Source organism: Mobula birostris, chromosome 18 (genome assembly GCF_030028105.1).
Source record: "Mobula birostris isolate sMobBir1 chromosome 18, sMobBir1.hap1, whole genome shotgun sequence".
NCBI lineage: Eukaryota > Metazoa > Chordata > Chondrichthyes > Myliobatiformes > Myliobatidae > Mobula > Mobula birostris.
Window position 1 is genome coordinate 60,479,425 of NC_092387.1, and position 22,708 is coordinate 60,502,132.

General features: G+C 44.6%; 1 protein-coding gene across 2 annotated transcripts in view; it reads right to left on the reverse strand.

The window, feature by feature from the left end:
• Window positions 1-1,347: 1,347 nt before the first annotated feature.
• Window positions 1,348-22,708, reverse strand: part of hmg20a (high mobility group 20A) — a 115,441-nt gene continuing 94,080 nt past the window's right edge. Inside the window, exons 9-10 of one of the 2 annotated variants that reach the window (XR_011889658.1) lie at window positions 4,623-4,754; window positions 1,348-2,811 (exon numbers count right to left, since the gene is read on the reverse strand). Coding sequence is in view for 1 of the 2 variants with exons in the window: in XM_072282792.1 (XP_072138893.1) it covers window positions 4,723-4,754 (32 nt within the window). In the remaining variant the exon portion in view is untranslated. Of the gene's footprint in view, window positions 2,812-4,055; window positions 4,755-22,708 lie in introns of those variants that run through there. The other variant, XM_072282792.1, reaches the window with a different exon arrangement.

Genomic DNA, 22,708 nt, shown 5'->3' on the forward strand with positions numbered 1-22,708 from the left:
TCCTGATGAAAGGTCTCGGCTCAAAACGTCGACTATACTTTTTTCCATTGATGCTGCCTGGCCTGCTGAGTTCCTTGTGTGCATGTTTGTGCGTGTTGCTTGGATTTATAGCATCTGCAGATTTTCTCTTGTTTGTGTTTGACCTCATCATGGCAGTAGAGGAAACTATGGGAATGGGAATGGAAAGTCAAATTGAAATGGGTAACTACAGGGAGATCCTGTATTCTGTGGCAGACAGAGTGAACGTGCTTGAAAAAGTGGTTCACAAGCCTGTGTCAGGTCTCACTGATGAGGAGGAGGGCTCACTGGGAGCACTCAATACATCAACGACCCCAATAGACTCTCAGGTGAAGTGTCGCCTCACCTGAAGGGACTATTTGGGCCCTGAATGGAGTTGAGGGAGAAGGGATAGGGGTAGATTTAGCTCTTGTCCTGCTTGCTAAGTCTAAGGAGAGAGATCAGGGGAGGGATGAGTGGACAAGGGAGTCATAGAGAGAGCAATCCCTATGGAAAACGATGAGTGCAAGGCAGGAAAGATGTGCTTAGTGGGAGGATCCCACTGGAGAAGTCTATATTGACTACACTTTATCACAATCCTTCAAATACTTCAGTCAGTGATTTTTGGCAAAATCAGAACATACTACAACCATCAGGCTCCTGAACCAGTGTAAATAACTTCACTCACCTCAACTCAAAACTGATTCCATAAGCTATGGACTCACTTACAGCCCATGTTCTCAGTTACATATCTATCCGTTGGGCCGGAGGTCACCCCCCCCCCCCATGGGAGGCTGTGCCAGGCTGGAGGTTGGGAGGCTGCTTCTTGGCAGGTGAAGACCTCATGGAAGGACCAAGTTCGGGCTGCCATTCTCCTCGATGCGGACGGAGGATGCTTTCAAAATTCCGAGACATATGTGATTATCGGTGTGGACTGTAGTTTATATTGGTCTCCTGTTGTTTTTCTGTGTTACCGAAACGCAGCTGGGCAATATGTTACTTTTCTGGGTGAGGGTGGTTTTGGGTGTTTGATGCTATTGATGGTGTTTTTTTTTGCCTGGGTGAAGCTTGGGAGGTTAGGAGCTTAAGGTTTTAGGTGCTGTGTCCGTGCCTGAGTGGGCAATCTGTTAGTTTTTGTGTGAGGGAGAGTTTGGGGGTTTGGGTTTGTGAGTTTTGTTTCTTTTTGTTTTTCGTGCGAGAGGGGAGCCTCAACAACTTCCTTGGGTTTTTAGTATTGTATGGCTATCTGGAGAAGGTGAATCTCAGAGTTGTAGTCTGCATACATACTTTGATAATAAAATGAACCTTTCAACCTTTGAACTTTGAACATTTATTTACCTCTGTACTTACAATTTGTTTTGCACATTGGTAGCTTGTTGGTCTTTGTTTACGTATATTTTTCATGCATTCTATTGTATTCTTTATTGAATTTCTTTATTTTCTGCAAGTAAATGAATCTCAAGGTAAAATTTGGTGACATGTGCATACTTTGATAATAAAGGTACTTTGACTTTGGACTTCCATTGTCTGTGTAATTTCCCCTGAGCAGTTGGACAATTTAAGAGTGAACAATGCTGCTTTGGCTCTGAAGTCTCATACATACCAGACCTGGCAAAGACAGCAAACTTCCTTCCCTACGGAATATCAATGAACGAAGTGGCAGTCTTGTGTCACCATTACCAACACCTCCTTCTTACTCCACAATACATTTGATTGAATCAGCTGCTGTGGTGGGACTTGAACTCACGATTCTGGAAGAAGTTCAGGTAAAACGCCCATTGTGCCACCAATCCCATAGGAAATACAAATCTGCTTCGGAGCAACACAAGGTCAGAAGATTGATCCTCACCACTTCGATGTTCCTATTTTCACACCCTCCGTTTTCTAGACCCAACTTGTCTCAGGTTGCTTCTTAATCTGTTCCGGATTCACAGTGACGGGTACAGGTTCGGTACCGATCGAACCGCATACAGAAAGGAGTCTTAACAATGACTGGGAGGAGAAACTCTCAGCTCTCGTGGCTTCTTTCCAGCTTCCTGCCTTACTGAGGTGACTCATTCCTCTAGCAGGGGCTTCCTCTCAGCCCACAGATGCTCTGAGCCCCTTTTCCACCAGGATCCGTGCCAAATCGTGCAGATTTCAGTTGTCCGTCTGGGTTAAGGAGAGGCAGGAGCTGGCGCAGCAAGATGAATTTTCAAACCAAACAGGAATATAGGAGATACCATTCAGCCCTTCAAACCTGACTTCACCCCCTTTCAAAATAATGAGGGCTGATACCCTGCTCCAACACCACATTCCATCCCTCACTCTCCCCACTCCCCTTAATGGATTTTGTGTCTGGAAATCTATCTCCTTCTCAGGTTTGTCTGTGTTGAAGGCAGAATACGGTGCTAATTGTAGGATTCTTAGCAGCGTGGGGGAGCTGAGGGATCTTGGGTTCCACGTCCATCCATCCCTCGAAGCTGCAGCTCAAGTTGATAGGGCGGTTAAGAAGGCATATGGAGTGTTGGCCTTCATTAGTCGTAGGAATGCGTTCAAGACTGCGAGATCATGTTGTAGCTCTTTAAAACCCTAGAGTATTGTGTACAGTCCCAGCAACCTCATTATTGAAATGATTTGGATGCTTTAGATAAGGTGCAGAGGAGATTTACCATGATGCTGCCTGGACTGGCGAGCATGTCATATTGAGGCTAGGTTGAGTGAGGTAGGGCTTTTCTCTTTGGAGTGAAGGAACTTGATAGAAGTTTATTAGATGACAGAGGCCGGCCTCTAAAATGCTCCAATCTGGGCAACACTGGTGAATCTCTTCTGCACCTGGTTCAAGAGAAAAATGTGTTAATCCCTTCAGATGCCTTACAAGCATAGTCCAGCCTGATCTCAGCCAGGCAGTGACTCAGTGAATAGTGAATCACAAGAATATAAATAAGTTCTTGCTGAATGAGCAGAGTTATTTTTGCCTCCGGATGCAGACCCTGGTGAAGCTATAGGACGCATTCACACGGTGTGACTTATACATCCTCCGCGCAAGAGGAAGTCGAGGGCCTGTGACACGTGTGTCCTGAGCGGTTTCCTGGAGCCTGGATTTCTTTTCTCCCCCCATCCATTTAAACGTTTTTCAAACTTCCTGGCAACGGAAAGTGTGACATTAAAAATTTCAATGCAATGTGAGGGCAGGAAACTTGCACAGGAGAACAGGAAATGGGTGTAGCCAATCCAGTACATTCATGCCAGGATGCTTTGGACGATTTGACACCTCATTCAAAACTTCTCTTCATGTTTTATGCCTCCTTTTCCATTCCCTATTTTTGTTTGAGCAATAATTTATGGACCCCTGACAATAACAGATCCTTTCAACAATGCTTCCAGCCAAGTTTGCCCTGAGCTCTCTTGGGATTAATTACAACTGCACAATGTGGGGACCAAGCCTTGGAGTGAAATCTTAGAGAGATTTGGACAAAAAGCCTTCACATTCTTTAAGAGTTTTGTTCCTTGAAAATGGAGGAGGGAGGAGAATGCTGGAGAGAGTGTGATAGTTGAACCTCGATGGTAAGCCCTGTTCACACTGAAATCTGAGCCATGAAAACATTGGAAGGTGATAGATCATTTTAAAATAAATATGTGCTATTCCTGTCTTTGTCAAAAATAAAATCACTTCTTCCTGCCAGCTGAACAATTATTTCCTGATCATTTCTACTCAGTACCTTTAGGATTTGATAACATTTGGAAGATTTTCACACTTGCTTCTGTGCTACTGAGGTTAACATACCAAGAGGGACTTCCCTTGGACCACGATCCATTTTATTAAATTCTTGGACATTTAGGACAGAGTATGGACGAGTGAGAAAGAGCATGTGCAGAGAGACAGAATCAGAGAGACTGAGTCAGAAACTGAGACAGTGAGAGGCAGAGAATTAGAGAGAGAGTTGGGGAGAGAGGGGGAGGAGAGAGAGAGATGGACGGACAGAAACAGAGATAGAAACAGAGATAGTGAAAGGGAGAGGAAGGGAGTGAGAGAGAAGGAGGTGAGGGAGGGGAGGGAGGGAGAGGGGGAGAGCTAGAGAGAGAGCAAGAGGGAGAGGGAGAGAAAGTAAAAGATGGGATCAAAATTATAGCTTAAAAGGAAGTGAGCATCTAAAACATTGAAGTGCTTGATGGAGGTGCAGCTCTAAGACTTAACAGAGTTGGAGGTCTGAACTGAACTTGGGTCACTGGAACTGTGAAGCAGCCTCCCTACCCATTGCGATAGATACCCTGGGTATAGAGCTATGAACAATTGTTGAGGAGAAGAGGAAATGGGGAAGAGCCAGCGATGTGTTGGGGGGGGAAGAATAGATGAGAAAGAACTTGTTAGTTATATCAAAACTAGAAATATAGAAATGTTGAATCTTTTTTGCTTCCTCTTTCAACTTTGTTGGCTTGTGACTTACATTCCTGAATCAGGGATTGAATAATTGCCTTTGCAATCATCAGTTTGTCTCTGGTGTTGTTAATTCATTTCTATTTGGGGAAACATTGTTCTGATCTCTTCAGGCGATTTACAATTGGAATGTCATTATGCACATTCACAGAGAACATATCTATAGTTAACAGAAAATTAAATGCTTCAAATATGTTAGTGACATAACTTTTCATGTGGTCTTTTAATTTCTTCATATGTCCATGCACGCGCAGAGAGAAATTTAACAATTCACAAATCTCCAGTTATCACCAAAGAGGCTGATCAGGCTATCGGGTCCTGCTGACTCCCAGGGGACACCCTAAAGAAGAAGACAAAGAGTTTATTTGTCACGCGTACATTGAAACGCACAAAGAAACGGGTCATTTGCATCAAAGCAAATTAATGAGGATTGTTCTAAGCAGCCCACAAGCTCCTGGTGCCAACGTAGCATGCACACAACTCATTGACCCCAACTGTACATCTTTGGAACTTGCGAGGAAACCAGAGCACCTGGAGGAGACCCACATGGTCACGGAAAGAACGTACAAACTCCTTACAGACATAGCGGAATCAAACCTCCGATCATACAGCTGGTGCTGTAAAGTGATTACGCTAACTGCTACGCTGCTGTGCCTTGCACTCCCATTCCTACTCTCCTTATTTCCCTGTACCCTGAAGCTTACTCCTTATACACATGCATTAACCTGCCTTTGAGTACTTCTTCCCTATTAACCCTCCATAGCCTTCCATTTTCTCCATCATCCATGCCTCTATCTAATAGTTTCTTACGTGGCCTTAAAATCAATCTAATGCTTTCCTTCTACACAGTCCTCCATTTTTCTATCACCCATATACTTATCCCACAGTCTCTTAAATGTCCCAAATGTATCTGCCTCTACCACATGCCCTAGCAGGGTGTTCCATGTACTTAGCGTAAAGAACTCACCTCTGACATTCCTCTACACTTTCCTCCAATCGTCGTAAAATTTTGCCCCATTTTATCCCGGAACCTCACTTATCATCATCAGTGAATCCTGAGTCGGTACCCAAGATTGTAGCCCAAAAGTTGGTCAGGTATCCAGAAATCCTAAAGCTGGAGCCTGAGACTGTGAACCCCTGCCCGTCCACTGGCTGGAGCCCTAGTCTGTGAATCTCTGCCCGTCCACTGGCTGGAGCCCTAGTCTGTGAATCTCTGCCCGTCCACTGGCTGGAGCCCGAGTCTGTGAATCTCTGCCCGTCCACTGGCTGGAGCCCGAGTCTGTGAATCTCTGCCCGTCCACTGGCTGGAGCCCTAGTCTGTGAATCTCTGCCCGTCCACTGGCTGGAGCCCTAGTCTGTGAATCTCTGCCCGTCCACTGGCTGGAGCCCGAGTCTGTGAATCTCTGCCCGTCCACTGGCTGGAGCCCGAGTCTGTGAACCCCTGCCCGTCCACCGGCTGGAGCCCTAGTCTGTGAATCTCTGCCCGTCCACTGGCTGGAGCCCGAGTCTGTGAATCTCTGCCCGTCCACCGGCTGGAGCCCGAGTCTGTGAACCCCTGCCCGCCCACCGGCTGGAGCCCTAGTCTGTGAATTTCTGCCCGTCCACTGGCTGGAGCCCTAGTCTGTGAATCTCTGCCCGTCCACTGGCTGGAGCCCTAGTCTGTGAATCTCTGCCCGTCCACTGGCTGGAGCCCTAGTCTGTGAATCTCTGCCCGTCCACTGGCTGGAGCCCAAGTCTGTGAATCTCTGCCCGTCCACCGGCTGGAGCCCGAGTCTGTGAACCCCTGCCCGCCCACCGGCTGGAGTCCTAGTCTGTGAATTTCTGCCCGTCCACTGGCTGGAGCCCTAGTCTGTGAATCTCTGCCCGTCCACTGGCTGGAGCCCGAGTCTGTGAATCTCTGCCCGTACACTGGCTGGAGCCCGAGTCTGTGAACCCCTGCCCGTCCACCGGCTGGAACCCTAGTCTGTAAACCCCTGCCTGTCCTCTGGCTGGAGCCCGAGTCTGTGAATCTCTGCCCGTCCACTGGCTGGAGCCCGAGTCTGTGAACCCCTGCCCGTCCACCGGCTGGAGCCCTAGTCTGTAAACCCCTGCCTGTCCTCTGGCTGGAGCCCGAGTCTGTGAATCTCTGCCCGTCCACCGGCTGGAGCCCTAGTCTGTGAATCTCTGCCCATCCACTGGCTGGAGCCCGAGTCTGTGAATCTCTGCCCGTCCTCTGGCTGGGGCCTGAGTCTGTGAATCTCTGCGAGTTGCGGGGGATGTTGGAGGCTCAACGTCTGCAAATTCACAAGTGCGCTGGAGGCTGGAGGCCAAGGGGGGCCTGTCCTGGGGTTAGAGGACTGTGTACAATTGTGGGTTGGTGGGAGGGAGGAAAGGGTCTCGCTTCGCTGTTGTTCTTTTGTTGCTCGTTGAGTTCCGTGTTGTTCAGCCGCGCACGGTGGGCATGCCACACTGGCACCAGGATGGGCAGCGACACTTGCAGGCTGCCCCCAGCACATACTTGGGTGTGTTGGTTATTGACAATTACAACACAACAACCATTTCACTGTATGTTTTGATGTACACATGATAAATAAATGAATGAGAATCTGGGCAGAGAAGAATGCAATTGGGTGACTCCAGTCCTTCTCAGATGGAAAAAATGAGGAAGTGACGGAGGTTGGTGAGATGAAGCACATTGAACACTGCAGACAAGTCTCGCAGTACAAGAAGGGACAGATTACACTGGAGAACAAAGATTTTGCTTCCACAATACTTTTGGGTGTATCTTACAGATTATGGGCTGCTCATGAAGAAAATTCCTTTGGAATTTTCCTATCACACACCATTTTTTTGAAATCACTTATATTTGTTATTTCAATTCATAATTCAAGTCACAATAACTAATGCTAAGACTAAGGAAGGCATTTTTGTTGGTTCCCAACTCATACAATTCATCAATGACAGGCAATTCAAAGAACTTCTAGTGGGACCGGAGAAAATCACATGGACAGCATTCAAGGATGTTGTTAGTATTTTCTTGGCAACTACTGAGCACTAACTACATGCAGCTGATTGAAAACATACTTCAAGCACACAAAACCATGAAATGCAACACGTCACTAAAGATTATTTTCTGTATTCCCATTTAGACTTTTTCCCTGCAAATCTTGGCCCTGTCAGTGACATGCAGAGGGAAAGGTTTTAGCAGGATATTGTGGTCATGAAGAAACTGTATCAGGGCAACTAGAATCCATCAACGCTAGCTGATTATCGTTGTTCACTTAAATGAGAAGCCCCAGACACTGAGTACAAATGAAAATCATCAACAAAACATTTTTAGCTTAGTTGATCTATTGCAAAGTGTCAGCACTATTATGCAATTAAATGGATTATACCCAATAGAAGTTAATTTCTCATTTCTCCAAATTCCTACGTGATACAAATAGCCTGAAATTATATTTGCATTTAGCTTCAAGCAGTCTATCAAAAGCAAAAAAAAAAATTCCGAGGAAGCAACATTGAAAAAATTTATTGTCCCTTGTGACTCCTTCCTCTGATCATCACTACTGACAGGACAATGGATCTGGGGTTGAGAGGGTGAAAGAGCTTTAAGTTCCTCGGCATAACATCATCGAGGATCTCATGTGGTCAGTACATACCGGCTGTGTAGTGAACAAGGCACAACAGCACCTCTTCCACCTCAGACGGTTGAGGAAATTTGGTATGGGCCCCCAAATCCTAAGAACTTTCTACAGGGGCACAATTGAGAGCATCCTGACTGGCTGCATCACTGCCTGGTGTGGGAACTGTACTTCCCTCAATTGCAGGACTCTGCAGAGAGTGGTGCGGACAGCCCAGCACATCTGTAGATGTGAACTTCCCACTATTCAGGACATTTACAAAGACAAGTGTGTAAAAAGAGTCTGAAGGATCATTGGGGATGTGAGTCACCCCAACCACAAACTGTTCCAGCTGCTACCATTCCGGAAACAGTACCAGAGCATGAAAGCCAGGACCAACAGGCTCTGGGACAGCTTCTTCCACCAGGCCATCGGACTGATTAATTCATGCTGAATCAATTGTATTTCTATGTTACATTGACTGTTCTGTTGTACATACTATTTATTATAAATTAATAAAACATTGCACATTGCACATTTAGACGGAGACTTAACGTAAAGATTTTTTCTCCTCATGTATATGAAGGATGTAAGAAATAAAGTCAATTTGATTACAATAGTGTGCCTGTGCAACCAGAAGGTGACAGGTTTCACTTGAAGACTGATGAGCATAACCAGTTGCTGCAGTTGGCTTTGGTGTCATTGACTGGAAAGGGAAAAAGGGAAGGGACTGGCACCTGACTGGGACTGGGACCGAGTTCCCTCTCTGACTATTATCCAAATCCTTTATGCTGCAGTCCAGGCTTCTAGTGTCAGCATTGAGGCAATGTGGCTCGGCCAAGATGTTTGCAGAGATTTTGCTGTGAAGCTTTTCAAAGCTGTAGACTCTGACACCATCTGTGATAAACAGGGAAAATAGTTTCTTGAAGTCTGTGGTAATTCAGTCTTGCCAAATTCTTTAGGAAATGAAGGGAGTTAAATGAAATATCTTACAAGCCAAATATCTTCGAATTCTCCCACAGATTTGTTATTTATTAATCATATGTCCTGTCAGTTCAGCTTAAGATAAAACTCATCTGAAGTGGTGCAGATTACTTCAGTTAACCTCAGAAACTCACAGTCATTGACTTCAGGAAATTGAACAGAGCACATGCCCCTTGTTATTTTGTTTTGCAGAGGTGGAGATCGTCAAGGGCTCCAAATGTTCCTGGGTATAAATATCACCAGTAGATGGTCCTAGTCAAGAAAGCACACCAGCGGCTCGACTTTCTCGGGAAGCTTTCGAAATTTGGCAGCTCCCTTCGACCCTCACCAATTTTTATTGGTTCTGATTCAGATTCATTTACTTATCACATGTATGTTGAAACATACAGTGAAATGCATCGTTTGTGTTAACAACCCGACATCCATGCGGTCAGATGTTTACGTCACTGGCCTTCAAGCACGGGGCAGAGGCCAGGACCCTGGATGTCCTTCAACCCACATCTATATGGCTGTACCATTGCGCCAGTCCAAATGTATCGTGGCTTGGCACGGCTGCCGCTCTGCCTGTGACCACGAGAAACTGCAGTGCGCTGCGGACACAGCTCAGCACATCCCTGAAACTAGTCTCCCTCCACCGACTCCATTTACACTTCTGGCTGCCTCTGAAAACCAGCCAGCATAATCAAAAACCTCTCCCACCTCGGATGTTTCCTCTTCTCTACCCTTCCAGCGGGCAGAGGTACAAAAGCCTGAAAAGCACTCACACACAAGGTGAAGGATAGCTTCTCTCTTGCTGTTAGAAGACTCTTGAAAAAACCTCTTGTACATGAGGCCACACCTGGAGTACTGTGTGCAGTTCTGGTCTCCAAATTTGAGGAAGGACATTCTTGCTATTGAGGGAGTGCAGCGTAGGTTCACAAGGTTAATTCCCGGGATGGCAGGACTGTCATATGTCGAAAGATTGGAGCGACTGGGCTTGTATACTCTGGATATTAGAAGGTTGAGAGGGGATCTTATTGAAACATATAAGATTGTTAAGGGATTGAACACGCTGCAGGCAGGAAGCATGTTCCCGCTGATGGGTGAGTCCAGAACCAGAGGCCACAGTTTAAGCATAAGGGGTAGGCCATTTAGAACGGAGTTGAGGAAAAACTTTTTCACCCAGGGAGTGGTGGATATATGGAATGCTCTGCCCCAGAAGGCTATGGATGCTTTCAAAAAAGGGATGGATAGAGCTCTTAAAGATAGTGGAATCAAAGGTTATGGGGATAAGGCAGGAACTGGATACTGATAGTGGATGATCAGCCATGATCACGGTGAATGGCGGTGCTGGCTCGAAGGGCTGAATGGCCTACTCCTGCACCTATTGTCTATTGTCTATTCATGATAATCTCATGACCTCACAATCTACGTCATCACGGCCCTTGTACAGTACTATGATATCTTTCTGCACTCTATTTCTCTGTAACACTGCATTCTCTATTCTGCCATTGCTGTTCCCTTGTACTATCTTGATAGCCTTATGTTTTGAAATTATCTGCATGGATAATTTGCAAAACTAATTTTTTCACTGTAATAATTAGCTAATTTGACAACGGCACAGCTGCCAGACCTGCTGTCTGTCGGCACCAGTGACCACAGTTTGATCCTGACCACAGATGCTCACGCTGCCGAGCTTACACATTCCCGCTGTGACAGTGTGGGCCCCCACTCCCCCACCCCCAGGTGCTCCGGTTCCCTCCCACATTCCCAAAGACTTGCCAACCCGTAGGGTAATTGGCCACTGTCATCTTCTCCTGGTGTGGGTGAGGGGTAGAGTACAGGAGAAGGGAATGAGGGGGAGGAATACCAAAACCAGAATCAGGTTTATTGTCGCTGACGTACGTTGTGAAATTTGCTGTTTTGTGGCAGCAGTACTCTGGTGGTTGTCCATCATGTCTTCGATGACAGGAAACCTGTGCGGGAGAGTTTTTAAAATGGAAAAGCCATTGTACTGGGTCATTTCCACTCTCTTGACCTCAGACGTCCAGGTCCAGTGGTACGAACAAGCGCCACAAACCGGGATCTTCCTTGGTTGCAGTGGATGACCATGACACCTTTGGTGCCTTGTCATGCCCTTTGCTCTCCACAAAGCATCTCACTGTAGATCTCATTCGCCCAGTCCCCCAGACTCTGCGAGGTATGACAGGGGTGTCCCTGTCTCACCGAGGGTACAAGGCCGTTGGCTACCTTCTGCTGGTACAGTCCACCTGTCGAAGCGGTGTACTGGGGTGTGGCTGCTGTCATAAGCAAACAATTACTTGGAGCCACAGGTGGGTGCTGAGTGTTAGGTGAGGACCCAGGGCGAGCAAGCTGCCCCAGACAAGTCCCCCCACCAGAGGTGCTGCCCCTCCCTGGACACCCCATATACACCAAGGCAGAGTGCAATGCAATATGTAAAACAAGACAGAAAACTTTACTGCAAGTTACAATAAAGAATGTATTAAAAATTAATTTGTGGTACAAAAAGAGCAAAAGGCGAAGTAGTGTTCATGGTCCATTCGGAAATCTGATGGCAGAGGGGAAGAAGCTGTTCCTGATGTCTGGGCTGAGCTAAGAACAAAATACGCTGAGGTAGGATTAGCGTTATACGTGGATGCTCTATGGTCAGGTGGATTCCTTGGGCCAAAGGACCTTCGTCCATGCTATGTATCTCAGTGGCTGTGTGACTCATATCAGCTGGCCACCTCACCCACACAAGATGGGGTTTACACCCTAAAAACTCTTGGAACTTTGCCAATAGAATAACTGTTGTTGGCAGAATCTCAGACAGTGACAAAGGGGTGCACAGGAGTAAGATACTCAGCGTCAGTTAATGAAGGAATTGATTGTGGAGCTCAGGAAGGGGAAGACAAGAGAACTCTGAGCAGTCGTTATCAAGGGAAAGGATGAGCAGCGCAAAGTTCCTGGGTGTCAAAATCTCTGAAGATGGGCATCATCTGGGCAAAGCACACTGATGCACTTACTAAAAAGGCCTTGTCAGGAGATTGAGGAGATTGTATGCTACTATAGACCCTAGCAAATTTCTACACATGTACCGTGGTGCATTTTGTCTGGTTGCATCACTCTCTGGTATGGAGGCTCCAAAGCACAGGATCAGAGAAAGTTTCAGATGATTGTGGACTCAGCCTTCTCCACCATGGGCACCAGCCTCCCCACCCTTGAGGACATCTTCAACGGGTAAAATCTCAAGAAGGCGGCATCTGTTACGAAGGACCCTCGCCCTCCAAGACAAGCCCCCTTCTCAGTACCACCGCCAAGGAGGAGGTACCGGAGCCTAAAGAAACATGCTCAATGTTTCTTCTCCTCCACCATCAGGTTTCTGAATGCTCCATGAAACCATGAACACTAACTCTTTCTATTTATCTCTTTTTGCATTTTTAAAAATATCTTATTGTAACTTATAGTAATATTTTATGAATTGCACTGTACTGCTGCTGCAAAACAACAAATTTCATGACATATACCAGTGATTCTGAAGACAAGGGAGGAATGAGGAATTTATCAGAAATTTGTGTAGAAAAATACCACACTGCTAAATGTGCCTTTGTATCTCCTTGTATTCATTCACCTGCTGAATTCCCCTGAAATGTAATTTACGAGATGACAAACCCCCCTTTAATTACTTTGTCAGGCTGCATCAACTAATCTCCTGTAGACTCATTAACATCTTGTAATTATAGATTTGCTAAAAGCCAAGAATAGAGGAAGAAGCAGCAATCAGCTTTGAACAACAAGACAAGGGTTTCACATTGCAGGAAGCAAGAAGAGAGATTTACCAGTACCCAATGTACAACAAAAGCAGGTGGACAAATGCCCCACTTCCGATTCAGATTCAGATTTATTTATTTATTTTATCATGTACGTTGAACCATGCAGTGAAATGCGGCAACGACCCACACAACCTCGGGGTGCAACCACCAAGTGTCTCTACACCTTCCGGTGCCAACATAGCACTGACACTCACACACGCACACAGGGGAGGAGCCACAGCTGGCAGGTGATAGGTGGATCCCAGAGAGGGCTGGTGATAGGCAGGTGTAGGTGGAATGATGTCAAAAGCTGGGAGGTGATAGGTGGATCCCAGAGAGGGCTGGTGATAGGCAGGTGTAGGTGGAATGATGTCAAAAGCTAGGAGGTGATAGGTGGAGGGGCTGAAGGTGGTGAAATATGACGAGCATGGAATAAAGAGGATGGAGGTGGGATGGGGAACCAGTGGGAGGAGTGTGTGGATGATGGGCAGGTGGAGAGGGTGGGGGAGGAGAATGAGATAGGGTTATGGAGGCTAATAGGATCAGGAAATGAGAAATTAATTCCACAATTCTTTAACTATTTGACGTTAAAATCACTGCCCTGGTGGGTTTAGAACCAATTTCTCGAGATTGTTAGCCCAAAGCAAAAGATTTTTAAATTCCACCATGGACAATCCCAAGCCTGTTACAAAAAGAGGAGGGTTAGGCATGGGGCTAGCAATCCCATCCCATAAAAATCCAAAGCTACAGAAACGCCAAGAGAAGCTCCAAGCTCATCCCTGGGACAGGATGGATTTCTGAAGATGGGCTACACCTGGATATAACTTGAAAGACTAGCCCAAGATAGAGGACTCTGGAGAACTGCTGTTAGCAGCCTATGCTCCAGGAGGGGTGATGGGCGTAAGGGGAAGGGGGAAGATTTTCAGCATCAAAGAGATAAATCCTTTCAGACAGATGAACTCGGAGGAGTTCCTTCCTCAGAGAGCCTCGATGTTAAACAACATGCACAAAAAAATCATTGCCATTGCCACTGCCACACGTGAGGTTAAGGCCTAGCAGGAACAATATCTTCACGGGAGGAGCCTTCGTGGAGAAATTAAGTAGAAAGCAGAACAAGTACAGAACCAGTCGTTAAACATTGTTTTAGAAAATACTCATCTCCTTTTTATATGTGCAATTTATTAAATTATAAATCAGAGATAAATTAGTAAGACTAAAGCAGGAGAAAAATTATCAAAGAAGTAACCTTTTTAATTGCATCCAAGTTTAGCCTTCTGCATTTTCTTTCTGGTTGTCAGCTTCAACTGAAGGACAGCTACACCCATAAGATAGTCATCTCTGTGGGCAGGGTCCATCTCCACTCCGTGCCACTTTACACAGACACATGCCAGCAGTCTATCAAAGTTAGAGCATCTGCAGGCTTTCTTGTGTTGCTCATGTTAGCTAATTGATTCTTGCTGTCTGCGCTAAGCGTGGGCATTTTGAGATGATGTCTGTATCAATGGATCCTCTCCATTAAAACATTTGAAACGATACTGTACCTTTGATATACTGCCAGCATGCGTCTGAATGTAGCTAAAGCCAACAACCGGAAAGTAGGCTAAACTTGGACGAAACTAAAGAGGTTATTTTTTTGGATATTTTTCCTAATGCTTTAGTGCTGCCTCAAGAGCGTGGAGAGGATGTTTCCTATAGTGGGGTAGACTAGGAGCTGAGGGCACAGACTCAGAATACAAGGTTACCTCTTTAGAACAGAGTTGAGGAGGAATTTCTTTCGCCAGGTGGTGGTGAATCTGTGGAATTCATTGCCACCTACGGCTGTGGAGGACAAGTCATTGAGTATATTTAAAGCGGAGCTTGATAGGTTTCTGGTCAGTACGGGTGTCCTAGGTAATAGGAGAAGGCAGAAGAATATGGATGAGAGCGGTAATAAATTATGAAATGGCAGAGCACACTCAGTGGGCCAAATGGCCTAATTCTGCTCTTATATCATAGTCTTATGTTCTAAATAGTTGACAGTAAAAATCTTCACTGGCTATTTTGTCCTGCAGCTGAGTCCAAGGTCATCAAGAGAGATGTGCATAATACAATGTCCTTCACAACCCAAGGACATCCCAAATTGAATAATGAACTGATTTGTTATTCCAATTGAACTTGATGAATTAGATATATTTTTTAATCTGTGCTGCCTCAAGGATGAAACCCACTCTTTCAAAGTTCCCCATTATTCAGATTCAGATTTCTTTATTACCTGTGTATCAAAATATACAGTGAAATGGGCCATTTACATTAATAACCACAATACCCAAAGATACGCTGAGGGCAGCCTGCGCATTCCAGCACCAACATAACATGGCAACAGTGTTCAGCAGAATAGCACACAGCAGCAATGATGACAAAACAGGACAAGATAACAGCAAAGCAAGCCCCATAACAAAGCCCCCAATACCAAAAAGGCAAGGCTAACTGTTTTTGAGGGATATTAAGGCCCTAGTTAAGAAGAAGAAGGAAGTCCATAGCAGGTAAAGGCAGCAAGGAATAAATGAGGTACTTGTGGAGTATAAGAAATGCAAGAGAACACTTAAAAGGAAATTAAGAGGGCTAAAAGACATGAGGTTGCTCTAGCAGACAAGGTGAAGGAGGAACCCAAATGCTTCTACAGATATATTGAGCAAAAGGATACCAAGGGACAAATTTAGTCCTCCTAAAGACCAGCGTAGTCATCTATGCATGGAGGCAAACAAGATGGGGAGATCTCAAATGGATTTTTTGCATCTGTATTTACTCAGGAGTCAAACACAGAGCCCATGGAAGTGAGGTAAAACAGCAGTGAGATCATGGAAACACGAGGAAATCTGCAGATGCTGGAATTTCACAACACACATCAAAGTTGCTGGTGAATTCAGCAGGCCAGGCAGCATCTCTAGGAAGAGGTACAGTCGACGTTTCGGCCCAAGACCCTTTGTCAGGACTAACTGAAGGAAGAGCTAGTAAGAGATTTGAAAGTGGGAGGGGGAAGGGGAGATCCAAAATGATAGGAGAAGACAGGAGGAGGAGGGATGGAGCCAAGAGCTGGAAAGTTGATTAACAAAAGGGATATGAAAGGATCATGGGACGGGCGGCCCAGGGAGAAAGAAAGGGGGAGGGGGAGATCATGGACTGTCTTTTGGCAGATTAGGGTGGATAATTCTTCGTGGCCTCATAAATGCACCACCCTGAGTGAAGAAGTTCATCCTCTGATTTCCCTTAAATGTTTAACTTTTCACATTTAACCTAGCTCTAGACTCACCCCACCTCAGTGGACAAAGCCTGCTTGCATTTACCCCATCTACACCCCTCATAATTTAGTATACCTCTATCAAATCTCCCCTCGTTCTCCTATGCTCCAGGGAATAAAGTCCGAACCTGTTCAACCAATCCCTGTAACCCAGGTCCTCAAGTCCTGGCAACATCCTTGTAAGTTTTCTGCTGCTGATGATGAAAACAAAATAACCTGAGTGACAATAGGAACAGAGGGAGAATAAGGTGCCAGTGATCAGGCAACTGTGAAGCTTTGCTGGTAATTTGTTAACATAAGAACAAGGAGCAAGAGTAGCCCAATGAGACCTTTGAATTTATACTGCCATTCATTAAGATTATAGCTGTTATGAAAAGTTTTATTTCAAGGAGTTTCCAATATGTTGATTGAATTCATGGATGCATTATCATGTCATCGATGAACAATAATTAACTGCATGAGGGAGATGAGCAGAAGGGGGGCACAGTGGTACAGCCACCGTCTCACTGCACCAAGGATACAGGGACACAGGTTCAATGCTGACATTTGGTGCTGTCTGCACATTCTCCTTGTGGCTGTGTGCATTTTCACAGTAGCTCCGTTTCTTCCTATTCCCAAAGACAGGCCAAAAGACCAAAAGACACATGACCAGAATTACACCATTCGGCCCATCAAATCTGCTCTGCTATTCCCTCTCAACCCTATTCTCCCTAGAACCTTGGACACCCTCACTAATCAAAAACTTATCAAGCTTCGCTTTAAATATGCTCAATGAGTTGGCCTCTACAGCCATAGGTGGCAAAGAATTTCACAGATTCACCACCCTCTGGCTAAAATAATTCGACTCTATTTGAAAGGGATGTCCCTCTATTCTGAGTCTGTGCCCTTTGGTCCTAGACTCCCCACTGTAGGAAACATTCTCTCCACATTCACTCTATCTAGGCCTTTCAATATTTGATAGGTCTCAATGAGATCCCCCTTATTCTTCTAAACTCTATAGGCCATTATCCACTATCCAATGTCTAGACACTGTAAACTGCCCATAGTCTAGACATTCTAAACTGCCGAATGTCTAGACAATAAGTGGGACCAGTGAGTTGTTGAGAACTTCAGAGAGTAAAAGATAAGATTAATGTAGGATTAATGTAAATGTGTGATGATGGTTGCACAGACTCAATGAAAGGTCTGTTTCTATGCTGTACCTCTCTAGGAGTTCATTCCAAGATCTACAGCCCCTTAGATGAGCTCCACAATGCAATACAATCATGACTGATTCCCCCACCTTGGATTCCTGATGCATGGTCTTGAACTGAAATGTCAGTTGTTCTTTTCTCTCTCTCCAGATGCTACCTAGTCTACTAATTCCTCCAGCAGTTTACATTTAGCTCCAGATCCCAACTTCTACAGTTCCTTGTGTCTTCAGATCCCAATATCTCAAGTTCAAGTTCAATTTATTGCCATTCAACCAAATATATGTATACAGCCAAATGAAACAACTTCTTCAAAACCGAGGTGTACAACACAGTACATATAACTCACACACATAACACATAAAGTAATATTACCACAAATAAATTAACAAATAATAAGATGCATTTACAGCACAAGTTAAAACATAAATAGTATAACTACTGGTGCTTCTTGCATGATGAGACGTGGGTTGTGACAGAGAGCTCAGTAGTCTTATGGGTTGTGGGAGGTAGTTGCTTCCTATTCTTACAGTTGTAGAACTAATGCTATGGTACCTCCGGCCTGATGGTCTGGGGAATGTTGGGAGGGATCATTGGCAATGTTAAGGGCCCTGTGTATGCAGCTCTCCAGTTAAATATCTCTGATGGGTAGAAGAGAGACCCCGGAGATCCTCTCAACAGTCCTCACAATCCTTTGTAGGGACTTGCAGTCAAATGCCTTACAATTTCTGTAATCTGCATTCTCCTGTGTCTCCAGGTCAAGCGGGTAGAAGTTTTCAAAAATGCTAAAATACACAAACTGCATCCCATCACTTTCTGCATAAATAATTGATCATATAGCCAACAGCCAGGGTTCTGCATCCTTATTCCTCAGAGCACAAGAGAACCAAATGTTTAGAATAGCAGTTTAAATTTAGAACACAATCCCCCTCACTGCAGTCCCCAGGGAAGCAACCGATAACATCTCATGTTCAATGGATGAATTTGAGGGGAAAGCAATTTTAAGACCATGAATCCAAAGGGAAACAGATGGAAAATTGTTAATCACCCTCACTGCAAGGATGAACTAACATTACAATTTCCAGCTGTCTTCATTCTCTGCACTAGTCTGCTTTCCTCAGTGTTTCCGAGCAGAGTGTCTAAAGGTTAACTTTCAGGTTGAGTTGGTGTTCAGGAAGGCAAATGCAATGTTAGCATTCATTTTGAGAGGACTAGAGTATAAGAGCAAGGATGTAATGCTGAGGCTTTATAAGGTGTTGTTCAGACTGCACTTGAAGTATTGTGAGCAGTTTTGGGCCCCTTATCTACGAAAGGGTGGGCTGGCATTGGACAAGGGTCCAGAGGAGGTTCACGAGAATAGCCACAAGAATGAAAGGGTTATTGTATGAGGAGTGTTTGATGGCTCTGGGCCTTTACTCCCCAGAGTTCAGAGGAAGGGGGAAGGTGGGATCTCATTGAATCCTACCAAATATTGAAAGGCCTAGATAGAGTGTGTGTGGAGAGGATGCTTCCTATAGTGGAAGAGTCTAGGACCAGAGGGCACAGCCTCTGTATAGAATAATGTCCCTTTAGAAAAGAGTTGAGAAGAAACTTCTTTAGAGGGTGGTGAATCTGTACACTTCATTGTTACAGATGGCTGTGAGGGTCAAGCCATTGGATATATTTAAAACGAAGTTGTTAGGTTCTTGATTAGTAAGGGCATCAACAGTTATGGGCAAAAGGTAGGTGAATGGGATTGAGAGGGATGTTGGAATGGTAGAGCAGATTCCACGGGTTGAATGATCTAATCTGCTCCTATGTCTTATGATGCAGAAAAGGAAAATGCTACATCCCCAACTCGATGTCAATTTCCCAGCTGTTGTACATAACAGGAAACTTGTTAACTCATGTGAAGCACCTCAGCATGCTTTGTTACAACAGTAGTGAAGGAGTTCCAAATGACACCAAGGTATTGTTGGCACTTTATTCTAAATAACCTTCTCAGTACCTTGTGCATGGCATTGATAGGTGAAGACAGGTTCCACCAGTAAGGAGTACCCAACAAGGCGTAAGAAACAATAACATGATATAGGAGCAAAGCCCTCAGCTAAACCAAATGCACGTGACAAAGTGACAAGGGTGTAGAATCTGTTTCGGTATAACAGAAAAAGACAAGCAGACCACAAGACTAAGCTTGAAAGCAGCTGAAGTAAAGAGACAAGGACAATGGAAATAGCGAACTGGTCAGGGAGCATCTGTGGAAAGACAAACAGAGTTTTGGGAGGATGATCATTGCTGCAAGATCATCGATCTGAAGCAGTAATTCTGATTTTCTCTCCACAGGTGTTGACTGATCTACTAAGAGGCATCATTATCTTGTTTTTTTAGATTTCCTGTTTTGGGAAGCAGTTTTTAGGAGAAACTGCCCTACTGAAAAGCTACAATAGTTCCTATCCCATCCCCACTCCTTCCCCTTTGTCCTGACCCACCTTAGACCATTTGATTTACATATCTCAATAAGAAGCATTCTCACCTCCGAGGCAGAACACCGCTGGTACAGACCCTGCTGCCAAGGCTTGAGCATGTATTCTAAACTCATAATGCAGTAAAGAACCATGTATTTAGATAAGATGTTAAAGCACATTCCTCTTTGCATTTCTATGTGGATTCTAAAGACAGTTAGAATACCATGTCGAGTTCAGATCACCCCACTGTAGGATGGACCGAATTGCAACAAAAAAGATGCAGAGGAGATTCACCAGGAACGTTCCAGTTATGAGTAGAAACTGGATTTGTTGTTCTTGGATTAGAGGGCGGAATCTGATATATACAAAATTATGAGGAGCATAGATTAGGTGGATACTGGGAAACTTTTTCCATAGCAGAGATTCCTAAACTAGGATGATTTAGGGTTACAGTTAAGGATTTAGAAGAGATCGAAGCAAGATCTTTTTCCACTCAGAGAATGGTGAAGGCTGGTAGACTTCCATCCTTTTAGAATGCAGAGAAGCACTTGGGACACCGAAGCATGGAAGGCTGCATTGGACGTACTATCAAATGGGTTTAGTAAAAATAGGTACCTGATGGACATTTTAGGCCAAATGACCTGACTCTGCATAATTCTGACTTCAAACTGCCATTCAAAGGGCAGGGGAGTGCTCTCTGATCTTCTGGTTAATGATTTCTTCTCACTCATCAGTAAAGACAGCATTTTTTTCCCAGGTTTGTAATGCCTGCTACCAGAGGGCATGCATTTAATGTGAGAGGGGATCATTTCAAAAGAGATGTGAGAGGCTATTTTTTTTAAACAGAGGATGGTGCGTGCTTGGAATGTGCTGCCTGGGGTGGTGGTAGAGGCAGATTCATTACGAACTTTTAAGAGACATTTATATAAGCACTTGAATGTGAGGAAAATGGACAGATGTGGAAATGGTGTAGAGAGAAAGAACTAGTTTAGTTGGCCATTTGATTACTAAATAAAGTGGTTCAGAGCAACATTGTAAGGCGAAGAACCTGCTGACGTGCTGTATTAGTCCATCTTCTAAAGCAGACGATCCAGTAATTACTGCAAGTGCGTGTGACTTAGCTTAATAGAAATTAGCTGTTACTTTTCCTACCTCTGACTACATTTCCAGAGAACCTCACTGACTGTAGGGTATCTTTAAGCTTGAAAGAAATTATATAAATTCACACCTTTCTTGGTCTGATTCAATAATCTGATATCAATTGGATTTCCCCTACTCAACAGTTATGGAAGCTCTGGAAAAATAAGTTACAATAAAAAGACATTTAGCAACACAAGAAATTCTGCAGATGCTGGAAATCTTGAGTAACACACATAAAATGCTGGAAGAACTCAGTAGGCCAGGTAGCATCTATGGAGGGGAATAAACAGTTGATATCTTGGGCCCAGACCCTTCATCAGAACTGGAAAGGAAAAAGGCAGAAGCCAGAACAAGGAAAGGATGGAATGCAAAGCTGGCTGGTGGTAGAAGAGACAAGGCAAGGGGGGGGGGGTGGTGGGATGGAGTAAAACTCTGGGAAACAGTAAGTGTAAGAGGTAAAGGGCTGAAGGAGGAGGAATCCAAAAGGAGGGGATAGTGGAGCATAGAATAAAGGAGGAGGTGATGGGCAGATGAGGAGGGGGGTAACTAGAATGAAGAATTGAATAGGTGATGGTGAGGGGGGAGGGAATGAAATTACCAGAAGTTGAGATATTTATGGTGTGGTGACGTGAACAAAGTCAAAGGAGAGAAGCAGCTGGTAGACGTGAAGTAATCTTTTATTTGACAAAATGAGACACAGCGTGTATCATATTGGGACCCTTTCGGAGCAAGAGGCCTGTTTGACCCAACATTACCAAGCACAATTCTATGTTTACTGTACAAAGTATCTACAATGCTTCCTTTGAATTACATGTAACTTTCACACCTCCTTCTTCGCATCCTCTCTCCAGACAATGTTAATTAATCGATTCATGGAAGAAATAATAGGAGGAATAGCTTACAAACTGAAATCAATATTGCTCTGCATTCCAGAGGACAGAATTGCCCACTCCACCAGAAGCAAAGCCCTTTCCACCATTTAGCACTCCTACAAAGAATGCTACCACAAGAAAGCAGCATCTATCATCAATGACCCCCTCCATCTAGGCTATGCTCTCTTCTCACTGTTACCATTGGGAGGGAGATGCAGTAGCCTACTGATAGATGAATAGATGAAGTCTATTTTAACCTCATCAGTCCACAGGACTTGTTTCCAAAATGCATCAGGCTTGTTTAGATCTTCCTTTGAACCTTTTGAATAGAACTTTTTGGCCGCAATGAGCAAAGGTATGTTTGGGGAAAAAAAAAGGGTGCAGAGTTTCATGAAAAGAACACCTCTCCAACTGTTAAACATGGGGGTGGATCGATCATGCTATGGGCTTGTGTTGCAGCCAGTGGCACGGGGAACATTTACTGGTAGAGGGAAGAATGAATTTAATTAAATACCAGAAAATTCTTGAAGCAAACATTACTCCGTCTGTAAAAAAGCTGAAGATGAAAAGAGGACAGCTTCTACAACAGGATAATGATCCTAAACACACCTCAAAATCCACAATGGACTACCTCAAGAGGCGCAAGCTGAAGGTTTTGCCATGGCCCTCACAGTCTCCTGACCTAAACATCTTCGAGAATCTGTGGATAGACCTCAAAAGAGCAGTGCATGCAAGACAGCCCAAGAATCTCACAGAACTAGAAGCCTTTTGCAAGGAAGAATGGGCGAAAATCCCCCAAACAAGAATTGAAAGACTCTTAGCTGGCTACAAAAAGCGCTTACAAGCTGTGATACTTGCCAAAGGGGTGTTACTAAGTACTGCCATGCAGGGTGCCCAAACTTTTGCTTCAGGCTCTTTTCCTTTTTTGTTATTTTGAAACTGTACAAGATGGAAATAAAAAAGTTTTCTTGTTTAAAATATTAAAATGTGTCATCTT